Source organism: Athene cunicularia (genome assembly GCF_003259725.1).
Source record: "Athene cunicularia isolate RWA chromosome 15 unlocalized genomic scaffold, athCun1 chr15_part1, whole genome shotgun sequence".
NCBI classification, from domain to species: Eukaryota; Metazoa; Chordata; class Aves; order Strigiformes; family Strigidae; genus Athene; species Athene cunicularia.
The window spans coordinates 12,897,559-12,916,002 of record NW_020799121.1 but is presented as its reverse complement, the minus strand read 5'-3'; the positions used below and the strand labels follow the sequence as shown (position 1 = coordinate 12,916,002).

General features: G+C 37.2%; 1 protein-coding gene across 1 annotated transcript in view; it reads left to right on the top strand.

The window, feature by feature from the left end:
- ATP2A2 (ATPase sarcoplasmic/endoplasmic reticulum Ca2+ transporting 2) overlaps nucleotides 1-18,444 on the top strand; it is a 45,771-nt gene that overhangs the window by 1,600 nt on the left and 25,727 nt on the right. The window contains exons 3-4 of the mRNA XM_026859553.1: nucleotides 5,861-5,965; nucleotides 8,544-8,682. Of these exons, the coding sequence (XP_026715354.1) occupies nucleotides 8,595-8,682 (88 nt within the window). The 5' untranslated portion in view covers nucleotides 5,861-5,965; nucleotides 8,544-8,594. The remainder of the gene's footprint in view (nucleotides 1-5,860; nucleotides 5,966-8,543; nucleotides 8,683-18,444) is intronic.

The following is an 18,444-nucleotide window of genomic DNA, read 5'->3' as shown; positions in this document are numbered from 1 at the left end:
CCCCCCCCCCCCCCCCCCCTTCTTTCCCATTTTCCCCTCCCAGAGGGTGAGAAGGGGATGTGATTTTTGTTCCTGGAAAGTCAGGAGTGTTTCTCTCATCTCATGAGATAAATGACAAATAGAACAGAAGTTTGTTAACCTTTCATGTCAGCGTACATTATTTATTTTTGTTGTAACCAAATCAGTGAAAAATCAAATTCACCAAACTTTAAGGTTCATTGTATATCTAAGTATGATGCCAGACTGACAGGAGGTCATAGAACATACACTACCAAGCCTTCTTTGAAAACCTGATTAGTAACTGGATTCAGTTTCTTTTTTCAGTATGCTTAATTTTCCCATCTAATTAAGAGGAGACTGTAGTCTAATGGAGTGTGGGATAGATCTGGGTTCTCTGTCTCTGTGCATCTATCATGGTATGTGACCTTGGGCTATTGCTCTGCTTTTTCTGTCTCCTATTTAAGCTATGGATACCCACTATAAATTGATGTTAGTAGTAAAGATTTTATCTTTCTGATTAAAAGAAAAAAAAATTCTTGGTACTTTAAAAGCCCTTCCCCTTTGTGTTTGTTTCTGGCTTTTTCCTTGCTCAGAAGGTGATGATCTGTTGTCTGGGGTTTTTTTAGGTTTTAACACTTTTTTTTTCTTGATGAAAAGCATATTGAACACTTTTGTAGCAGCTGTAAAGAATTGTTGAGTGTGTTGATATAAAGACTGTATTGCTGCAAAAATTGTATGTAATGAACATCACTTAAATTATGGTGTTTTTTACCAGCTGTACAATGTCAAAAAAAAAAAATTGAAGATTCAGGTATGAGAGAGGGCATCTTGAGGTATATAGATAATTCTTTCGTGTCATGGAAGCTTTTCTGGTGACTGTGGTGTGATCATAAATCAGATTAGATTCTTACAGTTATGACTGACTGCACAGAAACAGCCACCTTTAACCCTGAGATCTGCATTAGAGTTTTGTGCAGAAACATCCTCTTTTGCATACGGTCTAAACCTCTGTGTTCAGAGTGCCTTTTGTGTCCTCTCCTCCCACACCTCCTGTCAGGTATGTGTCAGTAAAATAAATCAGACTAACAGCTGAATCTGTGTCACCCTAGCTGATTGTGGGGGTCATGTGCTGCCAGTTTTTTGGCTGTAGATACTTTGTCCTACATTCCAAGTTGGAATTGCTGTTACAGATGTGTCTAGTTAGTAAAAGCCTTAAGTATGGCTTTTAAAGAGAAACCATAGAACTAACTTGATGGTGAGTAAATGGATCTACATATGGGCTTGGACCATGTCTTGGTCTTCTGTTAAATGTGTGAAGCCTATGCAGAAATAAACCTGTAGAGTGTATCTCAGCAGTTCAGGGGCTTTCACAGCCTGACTTCTAGGTGCAAGTACAAGGATCTTTAATTTTCCATGAACTGTGGCTTTTAATTCTTGCTACTTGTGTAGCATGTACACAGACCTACAGTATTTACATAAAAGAACACTTTGCTTTGCTGTATAAATGGCTGTGACCAGTTGCAAGATGTTAACTGTGCATCTGAGGCAGAATAATTCTTTGTTATATAGGTTTAAATCAATGATGTATGCTTAACTATGGAGTCTTATCTTTGTGTCGCACTTAATAGTGAATTTTCTTCTACAAGATGCAGCAAAAACTCTGTCAAAATCTGTTAATACAGCATCCTAAGAGCATTTCCTGACCACCCCCCCTTATTTCTTTGATTCCTAATCTGCCTTAGAAGTGAATGTTCTGAGAATGTTTTCTAATAGCAGATATCCATGTTTGGATTAAAACAACATATTGTGATTTAGTCCAGAGTTGATTATAGCCTGTGAATTACCATGAGTATAACCTAATCTGTGTTAAATGGTGAGCAAAGTTACTCTTGGAGGAAATAAGATGTGCCAGTAAAAGATGTTGCAGGCTTTGCCCTGAAATCACTCCAAAAGCTACCTGTTAAGGTCAGTCGCAATGAATATGTGGCACAAGATAAGGATTGCTGTGTAACATTACACCGACGTGCTTTTAGTTAAACTTGGATTACTCAATAGCACCTGAGATACCAACTGATGGGTAGGGGTGATAAAAGTGAGAAGTAATTGTGGTTCCATTTTACTTTGTAGAAATTAAACTGTGAGTGCTATCTATCTTTTTTTTCCCCCCCCTTATAGCTACACTAGACACAGGAATGTGTTCATTTTCAGAAAGAGAGTGGCATATCTGATGGGTGCTTACAATCTGCTAACCCAGTAAAATTCGTACTTTTGTATTTATTTGTGCGGTCAAGATCTGTTGTGTTGGGTTTTTTTTCTCCTCTCTCCTTGGGTAGCAAATAAAAATCTCTACTGAATAGTGGAACTAAAATTGGGAGTTTTTTCTGTAGTGTTGCCTGGTGTTCAGTATAACTGACATGGAACAAATTTATCGGGACTACTCAAATATTTTGCATCTTCTTAATTTTAAGCTACTTCTTATTGAAAAGAGAAATCACTGAAAGAGGGTTTTCTGAGCGGTAGGTAGTACTCTGTCCAAAATACACTAAATCTTAATTCCCAGTATTCTGTGAGAAGAAAGCTCTCTTAAAGGCAGTCCATAGTTCTACATGACCTTCTTTAATTAGTTTGGGCTTCTTGTTTTTTTTTAGGATGAGATCATACTCTACCAGTTTGCTTCTTAGTTTCCATTGTCAAAATGAAAAACAAACAAAAAACCTTATTAGGTTGCTGACAACAAACTGTTTCCTTTCCCTCTGTTAGTGGTGAGCAGGTATAGCCTGCTGGGCAACAGAATTCTAGCTTGAAACTTCCACTCTTTAATTCTGTTTTTGTTACTTAATGATAAATAGTCATCTGAAACAACTTGCCTCCATAATTTACCTGACAATTCAGAGATACTTAATTTGTAGAAATGCAAAAAGCCGTAAGGATTCTTCTGTTCTCCTGGCTGTTTTCATCAGTAGTCGCCTCATTGCTGGCTGATTTCTGCATTGTACATCTGCCCGCTTTTTGCAAATAACCATGAAAACTAAGTGCTATTTGCCTGTCATTGTGTATTTTTTTGGCTTAGTGTCCTGCAGGTCCACCCCATTAGGCTTGATCAAAGTAGGCTTCTGCAAGCCATAGCTCTAGCAGCCCTAAAGCAAATAGGCTGAATGAAAGTTGTCCTTTAAGCTGTTTATGTTGACTGTTGATACGGGACTTCTATGTCTTGCTATTGCTTTCCCTTACATTTTCAGACTTGCATTTCTCTTGAGCAATTATCCTACTCTTTTTTTTTTTTTTTTCCTCTCTACTCTTTTAAGCTTCTTAAATACACGTTAACTTTACTTGACCATACTGCCTGAACAGTACATTGGAGATCAATGACCTGGAAATTAAGCTTTTCTACATGTGAGTCTTAAAGTGATTAGGGCTGAAATATGGTGGGACCCTTCTGAGTAGCAGTCAAATAATAAGATCTCTCATTGTAAACCTCTCCAGGGTTTTAAAACTGTTCTAGTGGAAACTTTTTGACAAGGACTCAATGCCTTGGACAAGAATTGTCCAGTCTCTGCCAGGCTTCAGCATATGATTTGTTGTTACTAAAACACCTTAGTTAAATACTTGTATTCCTTGTTCTACTTTCTCTTTATTATTTTACTGTGGGTTTTCTTTTACTTCAGGCTACTATCCAATAATACACCTGATCTGTTACAGCAATGTGTGAATCACAAGTATCCTAAATGGAGTGTTAATACAGCTGTAGTCTGCTATAACAAAACCAAAAGCTCACAATGTATTCTGTTAATTATATGTCTGTATTTACTAAAATGTTCTAGAACCAGATCTTAGATCTTTTCACTATTAGTAATTGCGTAGAAACTTTTTGGGGGAGAAATGTGTGTTGCTGACTTCCAGGATTAACTAGATAATTCATTTTAATCTGGTCATTTTGATAATTTTGCCAAAAAGCCAACAGTGAAGATCTAACACATCAGATCTGTACTGTCAGGATCTCCAATCTGAGTTCATCTGTTCTTTTCTTTCAATAAGCCATTATTTCAAAAAAAGATCCCTTGAAAATTTAATTTTGGTTCTCCTTGACATACTTGGATCTTGCTGTCCCTGTAGCTACTTTTCCTTACCTATTAAAAGTTGCAGGCTTTCTCAATGTTATTTTACAACACATGTGGTCTTCAGTCTGAAAAGATTATGGTTTAGCATTGCGTAAAGCAGATGTTGGGGTTTTTTTCAAGTTAACCTAGTAGGTGCCTGCTCTGTTAAAGAACATCACAAAATGATTGAATTTACTTGCTTTGTCGGAAGCAAAATGGGCTTTACAGAATTCCAATAAAGAAAGGGAGGGGAAAAAAACATACTAAGCAGCTTCTCTGATGGCAGCGTGTGACCTTGTATATGCTAAGGAAGCTGGAGATGGACTATTAGCCTTTTCTGTAGCTCCATGGGAGGCAACAGTGCTGGTGCAGAGTCAAAGCTGTCCGTGTTAGAAGGGGTAATGCATGACGTGAAGACTGCAGGGTAGGCTGTATGACTGCTCTAGCAGGTCAAATGGCAGAAGTTGTTACTGGGGATTGGAGATTAGTGGTGTGGGAGGAGGGAAGAAATTCCAAGAGGTAGAGAGCATAAGAGATCCTAACTAAATCTCTTCTCCAGAGGGATTACACAGACCCTCCAAGTGTCGTGTTGCCAGTTGGAACGTTTCAGTGTTATTAATCATAACCTGGATCTTAGAAGTTTATCCTCTGTAATAAAAATTTGTTGGTGCATTGTATTTGCTTGACAGTCCATTTTCTGCTTGAGGCTTTCATGCTGCTTCTCCTTCCTTTTAACATCCTGGAGTGTTTCACAATTGAGCAATAGCTCTGAGCAGCATATTGGCGGAATTATGGCGCTCGCTTTAGTAACGGTTTGCATGCTGCAGTCTTCTAGTGATTCAGAGTGCTGTTGCCTGACTACCAGCCCTAATTATCTCAACACGTTGTTCCTATTTACTGTCACTTTCCAGGCTTCCTGTTGCTCAACATCTTGACGAAAAAGCTCTTCCTCTCTGGTCATGTTAAGCTTGACTTTTCTTTAGTAACTACAGAGGCCCTGACACATCCCCATTCAAGTCAAGTGAATGGCAGAAGCCTAAAACTAGAGTGTAATTCTAAAGGAAATTAATTAAAATAAAATCTATGTGAAGCTTTTTATGCAAGTCCTCAATTTGATTTACTTTTTAAAATCCAGTTTTGAGTTTTATTAGCTACTCAGTTCAGAACTCAACTTCAGGTGTAACTATACAATTCACTTAGATGCTTCAATAAGACACCACTTAAACACTGTTAAAAGACACTATTTAAATACAAGTAGTGTCTTATTTTTCATATCAACTCACTGAAGACTTGTAAAGCTGTTTTCAATTGTATGTCTCAGTTATTGGTAAAGAACAATTAATTCAGTTAAAATTCAGATTCAGGCGAAGCTTTAGTGTTCTAAGGAGTCAAACTAATCTTCGTGCTGTTTTATGTAGTAATGAAAAAAAATTTTTAACTCTTCACTGTTGTAGCTGTTGTCATAACTTCTGCTTTCGTTTGTGAAGCAAAAGTTTCCCAAATAACTAGCTTGGTCCTTTGAAAGAAGAGCAGCCCTGGAAATGAACTTTGTACTACTTTAGTAAAGGTTCTTTTTCTCCTTTTCCACTGCATGTTGCCAACTCATTCATGAACTACAAAACTACACTGTGGAAGAATGAGGGGTTTCCAAAATTGCTGAAGTCTCTACAGTTGAACCTCAAGCTGAATCTTACTGGATCTTAAGTTTGTGAGGGATCTGTGTAAATCAGTTAGTAACTTAAATCATTGCGTTTCTCTTACAGGTCCTGGCCTGGTTTGAAGAAGGTGAAGAAACAATCACAGCGTTTGTAGAGCCTTTTGTAATCTTACTTATATTAGTAGCCAATGCAATTGTGGGAGTGTGGCAGGTATGCAGATACTCTTACATCATCAAATCAGAAATGTTTTGGGGTTTTTTGGTTTAAGAGGAAGGACTGTACAGTGTATGGTCAAGTGCTTCATACAGTGCAAGTAATATGTGTTGCTAACTTCAGATTCCTGACAGTCAACATACCATAAAACTTCAGGAAAGAAAGTGTTGACTTAAAGGTAAAATGAAAGTGTCAGAAGTATTGCCAAAAAGGCAAAGTGCCCATCAGTGTGTTTGGCCACACACTGGTGAACACATGAACTAGGCAGTCCAGAATGAAGGCCTGAATGGAGGAGATAAATCAAATCTTGCAAAGCTAAGAAACAAAGAGTTGGATCAGCTTGCAAAAAAAGAGTTTTGTCCCAACTAAGGAACAAGGGATGGAACTCTTGTAATCTAGTTTCGTTGGTTTTGTTTGGTGTTTTTAAAGGGGTATTGTTAGTGAGACATAATTACTTGCTATTTTAGTGTGTTAGGTTTCACGCTTTAATATAAAAAAAGAGCAAGCATGTCCAAAATAACAAAAATTAAAAGGAGGAGCCCTGTTAACAGGTTAAAACAAGTTAGAGAGGAGCCTATACACTGGAAGCCACCAGAAGTGACACTGAGTGACATTGCTGCACATTCCTGTGCTCTGCTTTGTGCTTGCCCAAGTAAGCTGGCTGACGGAAGACTAACCATCAGAAAATTCAGTCTTTAGCAGTACCCAGCTTGCTGTGCAACCTCCAGAACTGGTGTGGAGGGAGGACATCATGTTGATCAAGGGCTGACAGTAATTGCCCCCTTAAGTGTCATTTTTCTATGCAAGTCTTCATAACACAATTGTGCAATAATTAATCTTTAACTTGAAACTTTGAGTTACAATTCTGCACATAGTAATTTTAAGCATGAAATGTATCTGTATATTTGGGGGTTTTCTTGTGTAACTGTATACCCTGTTGTAGGAAAAAACCAATTTTTTCAGACATAATAGTGTGCAAAGAATATATGTATCTCCCTACATGCAGTGAGCTTAATTGTGAAACAATTGCTGTACAGTTTAAATGACTCATTCCCTTTTTTTTAATGGGCATGGAAAATAAGTCACAGTACATAGTCTCCACCCATAAATGTATCTGTTTCTACAGGTACTAGATGTGAGTAACTGAGTCATTGCCTTAGCTCTGCCCTTCTCAGCCTTTCCCTTTGCGTGTGCTTTTCCCAAAGGGCCATCTGCTAATACTTCAGTGGTTGGCATGACAATTTACCTACCATAACTTCAAGCAAACTGGGAACAAAAAGATACAGTCTGACACCACTGAGCTAGCTGTCCTAGCCAAATCATGTTTAATTCTTTCTTATTTCTCCTTTTTGAAGGAAAAGTTCTGGTTAAGTGGGACTTAGACATTTGTGGGACTTTCTTTCGGACCTTTAAGGTTTTGCCTAATGTTAAGTCTTAGTTAATCCACAGAAAAGCAGTATTGACATTACTCTGCTGGGGAGCAGGATTAATTTACATGATGGAATATGAGGCTAATATTAATTATATGTTCATGGGTCTGTGCTGGTATCTCCGCACTGCCTGGTGCTGAGCTGTGCTGTGTGAACGTTAGTGCTTCAAGGTAGATTTGGTACTGCTAGTTTTCAGCTGCATTATGTGGAAGTACCTAGTACCTCTGCCTTTGATTTTTCTGAAGATTAGCTTTCTGCTTTGATGCATGCAGGAGGAAGCTGCTATTATCTGGAAAGGCTGGTATGTATTTGAAGGGGAGAGATTCTAAAACCTACATGCACCCTTAAGCATTGTCTGGAATCATCAGGACTGATGTTTGCTCTTGTCAATAGGCTGGAAAATGGAAAATAAGTTAACTTCTCCAAGAGCTAGAGAAGGAGTACTGATAAGTTGTTGGTTTCTTATGTTATCCTTTATCTAGGTGGCATCACAATGTTGATATTGATCTCTGGTAGTGCTTAGCTGAGAGAACTGCACTTGAGATAGGAAAGCTATTGTGCTGCTCTTAGTGGAAATAAAAAGGTTGTCATGTGTGGGGATTCATCTAAGTTTGTGAACTGTTAAGAGATTGGGGACGTTTATCTGCTTTAATTTCTCTTTAGTGTGATTTATTTGCTGAAATTAAGTTGATGATATGCTGTTTGAACTTTTGTCTTAATCTGATCCTTGATTTCTGTCAGTAAGCAAAATTCAGTAGTGCTGGCCCACTCCAGTCTGAGTAAGGTACAGCTGAGACAAGATTATATCCATGAGTCTTAATTCTGCTTAGTGCTCTTTTTATGTCAAAAAGTATCCATGTGTTATAGAACTGTGTGGCCACCCCTAACAAGAGTGGATATTCTTGATAGGGAGTGTTACAGGGTTTGAATAAAGAACTTCCAGGTTCTAAATGCCCACTAACACCTGAATTATGTTGTAATGTTTTCCAGTCATCAACCTCATAAGGGGAGGGGCCACATAACTTTCTGTATTAATGTAGCTGAGCTGAGTCGGTTGTATTCATATGATAATGCATTTGAAAAAGAAGATCTGACATAATTTTCCTTGAGGGCTTTTAAAATTACACATTTTTGTTGTCTTTTAGGAAAGAAATGCTGAAAATGCTATTGAAGCTCTTAAAGAATATGAACCAGAAATGGGCAAAGTATATCGACAAGACCGAAAAAGTGTACAGAGGATTAAAGCAAGAGACATTGTCCCGGGTGATATTGTAGAAGTGGCAGGTAAGACCCATTTATGTGTACATACATGTATTATTATATTATTGTAAAATTGCTGTGGGGGCCTTGTCTTAATGATTTGAGGCCCTGGGGAGAGTTTTCAAAGACGCCTGAGTATGTGCTTCACTTAGGAACAATCTTGCTTCTGTTCATCTGTAATTACCTTAAATGTACATTTGCACTGAGGGGATTGTTTTTCAAATGGCCTCTTAGTTTAATTGGTAGGTCTAAAAGCAAAGCATCTTAATTGGAGTACAAGTTTTAACACTTGTCATGACTCAAATTTTATTTTCTGAAGTCTGTTTTCAGAGTATCTTAACTTGTCTGTTTTCTATCACAAAATACTCTTTTTCCTTGCTTTTAAATGTGTTCATTTTCCTTAGGTTCTGGACTACAGAGATTTTTTTTTTTTTTATTGCCATGCTCTGTTCTTTATCTAAGAAAGATAATTTAATCTGAAGGTTTTTTCAACTCTTACGCTTGTAGTAGCAGTGCCTTTCAACTCCTCCTCACAAATGTCTTCCTCTGCCCTCTCAGCTAGTATGACTGGCATGTGACATCATTGTTTTCTCATCTTTCATAATTCCTTATTGCTTCTTTTGCTTATTGTACAGGAGACTACAAATAACAATACAAAGCAGAGCTTCCTATTTCTCCAGTCTAAGCATTTGAAATACCAGTTTTAAGCGTGGCCTTCTGCATCAAGCATTCTAAAAACTTAGATTTGTCCTAAAAGGTTATCTTTATTTGAAAGGAGTGCAAATATAGAAGTGCCATGTACTGAAGCTAAAACTCCTTCATTTTGGTGATAATGCCACATCAACAACTTTTTCTCTAAACTGGACTTGTCAGTAACTTCAGTGTTTCCTCTTCCTTCCCAGATAGAACTGGTGGTTCTTGTTTAGTGTCAGGAGTGATTGCATACTCATATGTTGTAGGTCATTATCAACTGTTAACTGAGGGATTGTTCCTTTGGGAACAATTCAGGGTGTACATCAAACTTTCTTTCCACTAGGGTCACTTTGCTTTTAGAGGTGGTAGCCGTCTCAAGAGGAGATAAATATATACCCTTAAACTTCACTATCCTCCTATTTTAATTAGCAGGCAAAGAGAGTATGCACTCAAAATGAAGTTGGTGTTGGCTGCCTGCCCAGCTTTCATTCCTTGAGAAACTTTAACATTAGATGAGCCCTGTCTCAAGCCTCTGCTTTGTGCATAGGATGATTCAGCTCCATCAGCCCTTGGCTAGGGTAATTCAGAGCATGAATCTCTTGACGATTGAAGCTAGTTTCCTCTTCACATCTGTTGGTGAAGAACAAGTACAAATACAAAGTGCTGATAGCTGAAATAAAGGGTGAATTATGATACCTTGTCACTTACTCTGCTCTTTTGACTCACTATTGCTGCACTGTACAGTCAAATCTGAGTTCTGCAATGAGACTTTGTTTCAGCAGCTGATGTTTCCTGCGTCCTTTTGAGGCAAACAAAACTGTATAAATTAGAGATTCTGCAGTAGATGTCTAGTCCAAATCTTTATCCTGTTTTTAAATGTCAGCAATAGAATGGTAGTTTTGGAAGCAGTTTATATCATGGGAATGCATTGGGGTTGTGTGTTTCGGTACTTTAAAGCAGTATTGGTAGAATTGGAGTTGATGACTATGTATTTAGTTCTGGTTTGGGGTATCTCACTAAGGAAAAATGCTGGATTTTGCAGCTCTGCCAGGTGTCTAGAGCACAGAAAATTTTCCACTTGATTCTTTGCTGTTTTGGAAGAGGTAGAGACTGCATTTTCATCTTACAGAAAAAGACAAAGCTAAATTTGTCTGTGAAACACTTGGGGGATGTGTGGGCTTTTACTTACCTTGCTGTATATTGTCAGTATCAATAAAATCAATTACTTGTGCCATCTCTTTAAAAGGCTTGTGACTGAAGGAGAGAAACGAGTTGGAACTAAACCACTGAGTAGCATACCTGTAACACTAGGCCGTCTTTAACATAGTAGCATATTTTTCATAGGGTTGCTATTGCATTATTTTAAAATCTGCTTGTGGAACAGGGATGGTCCAACATGTGTAGAACTGATTATTTTGGGTTTTTTTCCTTTTTAGGACAGCCTTAAAAACTAGTATGCTCATGTAGAGAAACCAAAATTATCCAACTTCTATGACTGTTCTTGAAGACAGGTAGTCTAGCTGATTGATTGTAGAAGCTTGTGCTGGTTAAAGTACTTAAACTGGTGGTGAAATAGTCCCAAGCTAGTCTTAAGCACTCATCATGTTGTTCTTATATTGGCAAATAGCATCACTTGAAGCTGCAGTTGATTCTAACTGTGTGTAAGTCCTGTGGATGTTGAATACAGAAATAAGTGCTTCAGTGTGATATGAACTTTGATACCGAAACAATTAAATTCTAACTTGTAGATAAACAATGATGAAATTTTAATTGTAATCAAACTCAGGAAAGCTACTGAGCAAGCAGAGAAGAGCAATACACTATGTACCAGCGTTAGTGTCAAGACCTGGAGGTGAGACAGACTGTGTGCATGCCTGTGCCTCAAGTGTAAGAGTACTGCGATGGCCTTTGACATGGTGTTTGCAAAAAGATGACCATGTAGGGAAGTGACAGAGCACTTCATACTAGGATACATATCTGAGCTTGGAATTCTAGGCAAAGTGCCAATGACATTTGTGTGTCCAGGCAAATATCTTTCAACCAAGTGGCATAAATAACCAGGTGATAGGTGTCTCCCCTATGCCGATACCTAATTTTGAATGCCTTTCTACAGGTCTTCCATTACAAAATCGTTGGTTTTTAATGCTGTAAGAGCTTTGTTAATTTGAAGTAGCTATATGTGGGTCTGACACAGAGATAATTCTTCATTGTAGGAATTAGCAGATTGGTATTGCAGTTCAGGAGAAGCGGGGGAATATATTTGCCTCTACATTGCAAGAGTTCCCTGAGAATAAGTAGCATTGAACCATTACTTTCCAAAGTAACCTGATATTTTCAGTAGTTTTGAACCCCTTAAAGATGATCTGATCAGTTTAGCTTAACCCAAAGACAATACAACAATGGTTTATACTATTACTTTTTATTCTGGCTCCTTAGTCTATTTGTAGAGTTTGACTATTTGTTATATAGACTGTTCAGTCTGCCTTGAGGCCTTCTAAAATAAAACTCCTGGAAGATACTTCTCTAATTGATCTGTCAGAGGAAATGGGTGCTGGTTGATTTGACTAGAAGAAGTAAGAGGAAACTGGAGATCTGCATTGTCACCTTACAGAAAATACGGAGTAACCTGAATTAGATTATCCCTGATGTGGTGGATAACCTACTGTCTTAGATGTCTCTTGGGGATCAGTGTGTGTATAGATACTGCAGAACGCTTGATGAGCAGTTACTGGTCCTTACGCCTGGTAGCTAACAAATGCAACAGAAATGCTACACTAAAATTTTGCAGGTGTACTAGCAGACATGTAGTCAGTGTTTGCTCAGAGACTGTGCAGACATGAATTTCTTAACTCTGTGTGTTAGGAGGAATTTCTCTGTGTCCACTTAAGCAGAGATGGTAGAAAAGATGCTGTAGAATCAACAGGAACTCTGGGATGAAGTTAGAGTTACAGGTTCGGGATGTATACCTTAAACTTGCTTGCGGATTCCTGGTGGGCATAGTTCTCAGAACTGTGGTGTGTAAGGGTTACTAAGCTACACTGTTTGTTTCTTAGAATTGATGAACTGAAAAAAATCCAGATGCTGTCCTCAAATGGCTTTTCAGTTTGCCTGTCTTAAAAAGGATTATCGTGCTGCTATGAAAGCTTAAGTTTATTGGAGGATGCACTCTAAATTTTGAACTCAGGACTATCCTAGTAGATGAAAGATGTCCTTTGCTTTAGTTGACAGGTTTTTTGCCTTGGTTAAAGTAACATTTTGAAGAGAAACTTAACACGGCCTTAGTTCTTGGAAGTTTTGTGCAAGGTCCAGTCTGACAAATTGGGATAAACTGATTACAAATCATTTAAAGAATCATGTTCGGGAACAGAAAGGAGCTTTGTTCATTTCCGTTGTATTTTCTGGTCTAAAATGTTCTATTTTAAATACTGCATATCTGACTTACTGTAATTCAATAAATGAATGTTCATTAGTTGCAATCTGTAAATGACAAAACTGCAGTCACAGTAGTTCCTCTTTTCCCTGAAGTGCTGAGTGGTGGTTCTTGTGATCCATTATATCTCTAAGTACTCAACAGCTTAAAAATACACACAGAGTTGCCAGAAGCTGTTGCTTGTTAAATTAGTCTGTATTCCAGAAGACTTAGTTTTAAGTTTATACCTGGCATGAAGTATGCAAGAACTACTCTGAGACTTTTAATTCTAACTGCAGAGCACCTTTAAGACTCTTCCTAAAGCATAGATGTCTTATAATAAGGAAAGATAAGTTTTGTGGTGAAGACAATTGGGAAGGAAGATTGAGGTGAATTACATTAAACTCCAGTACAGTTATGAAGAGCTACAAGTTCTCCCTCATAGTATGAACAACAAACATTGATGTTGCAGATCTTACTCCAAGACATCTGGGTCCTTGTGCCTGTGTTCCTTTTCAAATAACTAAATTGATTATATTTTTTTGACTTAGTGTGAAAGATGCAGGTTTACTCTTTTTTGGAAAAGTGTTAAAATTGAAAAAAGAAAAAAAAAAAAAAAAGATGGAGTAAGGCTTAGGTCCGTATGGGTGATCTTCTGGAGACTATCCTAAAAGCATCCTGCTGAGAGCATCTCTTGATATGGAAAAAAGCCGACTGCAATATTTTGGGCTTTTTTTCTTATCCTAGCGCAGATTATCAAGTTTGGGTTTTAAACAATAAGCACTTACTTTTTTTTTTCCATATTTTTTCTTGTTCAAAAGCAATACTTTATGGTAGTAAGAACAGTGGTTAATAAATACACACACAAATAGTGCATAAATCCTATGAGCTTCAGTGAGCATTTTGGCTGTCAAACTCACTAACACATCAGAGGCAGTTTTGAGATAACCGGACTCAGTCCAAACTCCATTCCGTACTCCACTGAAGTCTGGACTTATGTGAGGTTCAAGTCGGGACACAGCTAAACTTGTGTCACTTTCAGTACACATTTGAAAAAACACATCTTTTTTTTTTTTTTTTTTTATTCCCAATTCTTGTAGCACTTTCCTCCTGAGTTGCCAGACTGTTAAGTAAAAATAGTGAAGCTAATTCTGTTCTATTGTTTGAATTCAGAACATATCTGATGTTCTATACTCCGATTAGAACCGATACTACAGCGGGGCTTTATTAATAAGCACAAATAGTACTGAACAAAACGCTTGAACATCAAGATAAGGTTCTGTTAATACGGTATCACCCTGGCAAAGCAAGCGGTTTTTTAAGGCTGAGGAAAATTTGTACTTGGAGCTATGCTGCACTTCCAGAATCCTTACTGTTGTGTTACCCAAATGCAGCCTAACTTGGAAACAGGACTTGGTGTGAAGATGTCATTGTTTTCTACCCAATCTGGCAAAAGTTGAAGCTTAACTTACTGATTTGTTCCTTCTGCCATTAGATATTTATGTAGGCTGATCACAAGAGTTTTCAATCTAGAAGAGAGCGCTATAAATAGATCCACTGATTAAAAGCTAAAGCTCGACAAATTCAGACTAGAAATGTGCAGGCTTACAGGCAGGGTACCTGTCCATTGGCACATCTTATTTAATGTTCTGGTGCCCTCTTCAGAGATGACAATAAGAAGTATGTTTTTACAGAACGGGCAGAAATAAAATAGAAATATTTCAATCTTACGTACTGTTTAATACAGTAAGTTAAAAGTTAAGCTTTTACTGTCTTTTTGCTTTTTGTTTATAAGAATGCAATACCTACAAGTCTTTGTTTAAAATCTTTTTAATTTCTGCCTCTATCAGTTCTTAGGTTAGGATAATCACACTTCTGTATATACTGCACAGTAAGCTGCATGGATGTTTTCTGTCGCTTCAGAATGCAGAACGGCACATGAGAGAGGACTGTTTCATGAACGTTGTCTGATCTGTAGCATGCATCAAGTGCAAAGAATGAATGTATGCATGCAAATGTGGTGTTTGTCATATTGAAAATAAAACAACCGTTGTTTCACTAGTATGATTAAAACTTGAATGGACAGTGCTATTACGATCTTTGTCTTGTTGGAAAATAAATGTATCTTACTGTTTTGGAGTAGAAATTCAGGCTTTAAATGTTTCATAGTCACTCTTGTAATTCTGACCATTTGACACTGTTGGCCTTGTATGAAAGTATAGATGGACTCAATAATTTTCCTGTTCTGTAGAACTTTGATTTTAGGTAGCATTTTATTATTATACCCTGCTCAGGAAGTGTTAAATACTTAAAACCTGTTACTACGGAAGAAAAATTAAGTTTCTGATGGTCTAGGGAAATCAAACACAATAGGAAGATGAGATTGTAGGCGTGCAAGGGGGAAGAGGAGCTAATCTGAGCTCGTGTTAAGGAAGTTTTTTACAAAATCCCAATTGTGCTACAACAGCTGTACTTCTAAATAAAAACAGTCCATTCTGTTCAGGTGTAAGTTTTAACTATTACTGTCCCCCAGCAGAAACAATGCTCAGTTCTGGTTGATCAAAGTACGTGGCATCCCGTATGTGTTATTTTAAGCCTACTTATTTCAATTCTTAAACCTTAAGGTGATACCCATACTTCATATAGGAAGTTTCAGTTGCCTCACTTTATAAGTAAATACTCACACAGCGGTGTGTCCTCTAATTGAGAGGATAAGAAACTTATTTTGGGGCAAGAAAGGGGACTTTGAAATAACTTTCAAGAGGCTGAAGATCTTGTTAGGAAAAGTGGTTTAAATAACTGTACCTGTAATATGTAATGTTGAAACAGTTAAAGAAAATGGTTGCTAACTCTTAATGGTTTTTGACAAAAGAATCAATACTTACAATTCATACATAGTGTATATTGAATCGGAGATGTTTTAATAGCAGTGTTGTAGGTTATATTTGATGAATTTGATAGTATTTTTACCCTAGCCTGAAGGTAGAGCATCCTAATAAAGTGGGAGAAAGACCATAGTGTCTTAAAAATCAGAACACATGGAATGTGTCAGCAATGAACCTTAATCTATTAAGACACTTAAAAGGGGAGAAAAGACACAATTTTACACTTTTTTTTTTTTGTACTCCCCTTTTGGTGTTTTATGGAAGTTGTTTTGGGGATGGTTTTATTCACTTTCAGAAACTGTTGTTTGAGTTCCCAAATTATTCAACTATATGTTGAAATAGTATCTCAGTTCTTTGAAATTTATCTAAAAACGTTACAAGATTGGACAGCAGTGGCAAAATAGTTTAGAGCTGTACTGATAATCTTTATTGCAAAAGTCCAGCTCCAACCCCAACCCGCTGATAGCAAATATAGGATTGACACTAGCTTTGGTTAATGATAAACATGAACAAGAAGGTGTTGGGTACGTGTTGTATATGAACAACTATTCCAACTTCTACAGGAAAAATTACTTGCATTTACTGTGATCACTTAGATGAGCTTTTTGAAAACAGATCACTTTCTCTGCTAAGAAGATGAATTGTTCTTGTAACACACAAACATAAGAAGGAAGCAAAACTTTTCACTTTTCATAGCGTACCTGTCTGTAAAGCTCCTCTTAGCAAGTCTTCACTTGTAGGGGAGGGATCAGAGCAGTTAAGATTGCTGATACTGATGTTCAAAGTACACACTTAAAGTAGTGGTTCTGTTTTGAGGACTCTTGTATATCCTAGTGGCTTTGGGGGGGGTGTAAAGTTTAATATTGCTTCCTGAACAATATTAACTTTATTAATAGTCACCACCAGTTTTGATTGGAAGATCTAGAATATCATTTGAGACTTGAAAGATAAGTACAGTCCTGTTGTAGTCTAAAGTTCTTTGTTGATACCCAGATGTAGCTAAAAATAGAACAGGGATTGAAATCCACAGAGCTTTAATAGTTTATTTTCCCTTCAGCTTCATTGTTCATCGAATACGTGCCCCATCACTTCTGCCCATCTTCCTGACTGCTTAATCCACAGGCTGATCTAGCCTGCAACATGCTAATAGTGTATTTTGGCTGTAGAGGTTTCCCAATGAGTGTCTCAAACCATATTCTGATAGAATTCTGAAGTTATATGTTTGGTATTATTGCTATCTTGGAAGCTGCTGAAGTGCAAGGGATATCAGTGCTCAAATGAAATACCTACATGAGTTGATCATTTCAGTCTAGGACTTGGTCACCCCCAAGTATTAAATTGGGACTAACATTCCTTAATATATTAAATATTTGTTTTGGAGACTTGAATCATTTTGTCTTTCAAGGTAACTTTGCAAAATGAGTAGAGGGGTCTGTGTGCTGCTTTGTCCTTTAAAGACTTTTGTTCATGAGGAAGCCCCTTCATGGGGAATTTACAATAATTTCTGCAAGTGCACACCTGTTTTATTTGATGTGATCTGTTGGTAAGTAGAGTTGTACTGCGCCTAAAACCAAACATATGTGTAAGTAACTGTATATATGCAGTGGAAGTTAACCTATAACATTGGCACAACACTGGGAGGAGTAAGATAAAATGTAGGGAGCTTTGAACTTGAGAAGAAAGGCTAGTGTGTTAGGTATAATTGATGGGAATCTTGGCAAGATAACATTGCTTGTTACTTATAGGTAGCTGAAGAACCCAATATTTTCAGATATTAAATTGTCTATTTTCAGTGAAAGCATATGGCTTGTTTAAAATATTTGACATAAACTTTATATTTCAACTAAATACTGCTCTAGTTTCTATCAAGAATTGTCTGCTTCAGTACAGACTCAAGCAACAGTTAAATAAAATGGATTTTTTTATTTTTTTTTACCCCCTTAGAGGGACCAGATTGTTTTTAAACAGATTCCCTTATTGTGTGCTGAAGCTTAGTATCAAAATTCTAAAACAGTATTCTGTGTATGAATAAAAGGATTCTATGAATACAGCTGTAATGATTTGAACCAAACCCTCCTCTCGCTCTTCCAAGAAGCAGTCAGTTTTATAGTTAGAAGGGCTGTTTTAATCAGTAGTTAAGTATTTGACTACACTATACTTCAAGAAAATGTATCTGGGCAGTTTTGAAAGCAGCTTACTTGATTTCTTCAGAGCTGTTGTAGAAATCAAGTGACTATTTAGGTTTAAAAACTTTAGTTAAAATAACAGATGAAAATACTCCTGCAGCTGACTTGCTATTTTTTAGATGTATAACTATGGGATTATATCCATAGGCTGTAGCAGCTCTGTACTGAGCAACACAAATACATACTTACCTTCTAACTTCTTGTCATCTTTCAAGCCTTGGGTAATACTTTCACTGGTTCTGTGGACTGAAATGTAATTGAATTTAAAAAGCCCACCCAAAAACCAACAAAAAACCCGCCCAGTTTCTTTCCTGTGTTAAAAGTATATGGAAAAAAGCCTTCTACTCGTAGATGAGATCTGCACTAGACTGCTCACTAAAAATTTCCTGTGGGTTCTATCTATCACAGGATGATTTTCTATTTATATTCAGTTTCAGTATGCCCATGAAAGTATATTCAAGACTATAAATTGACTTGGTGTCATAGCTGTTACTTTGCAAAGAGGTGATTAAAATAATTCTGTAATTGCCCCCAATTTACAGCTTTCATGGCTGTAAGAAATGCCTTGAATATTTTACTGCAGCCTTCTCAAACTGAGATGGTGAGTGAATAA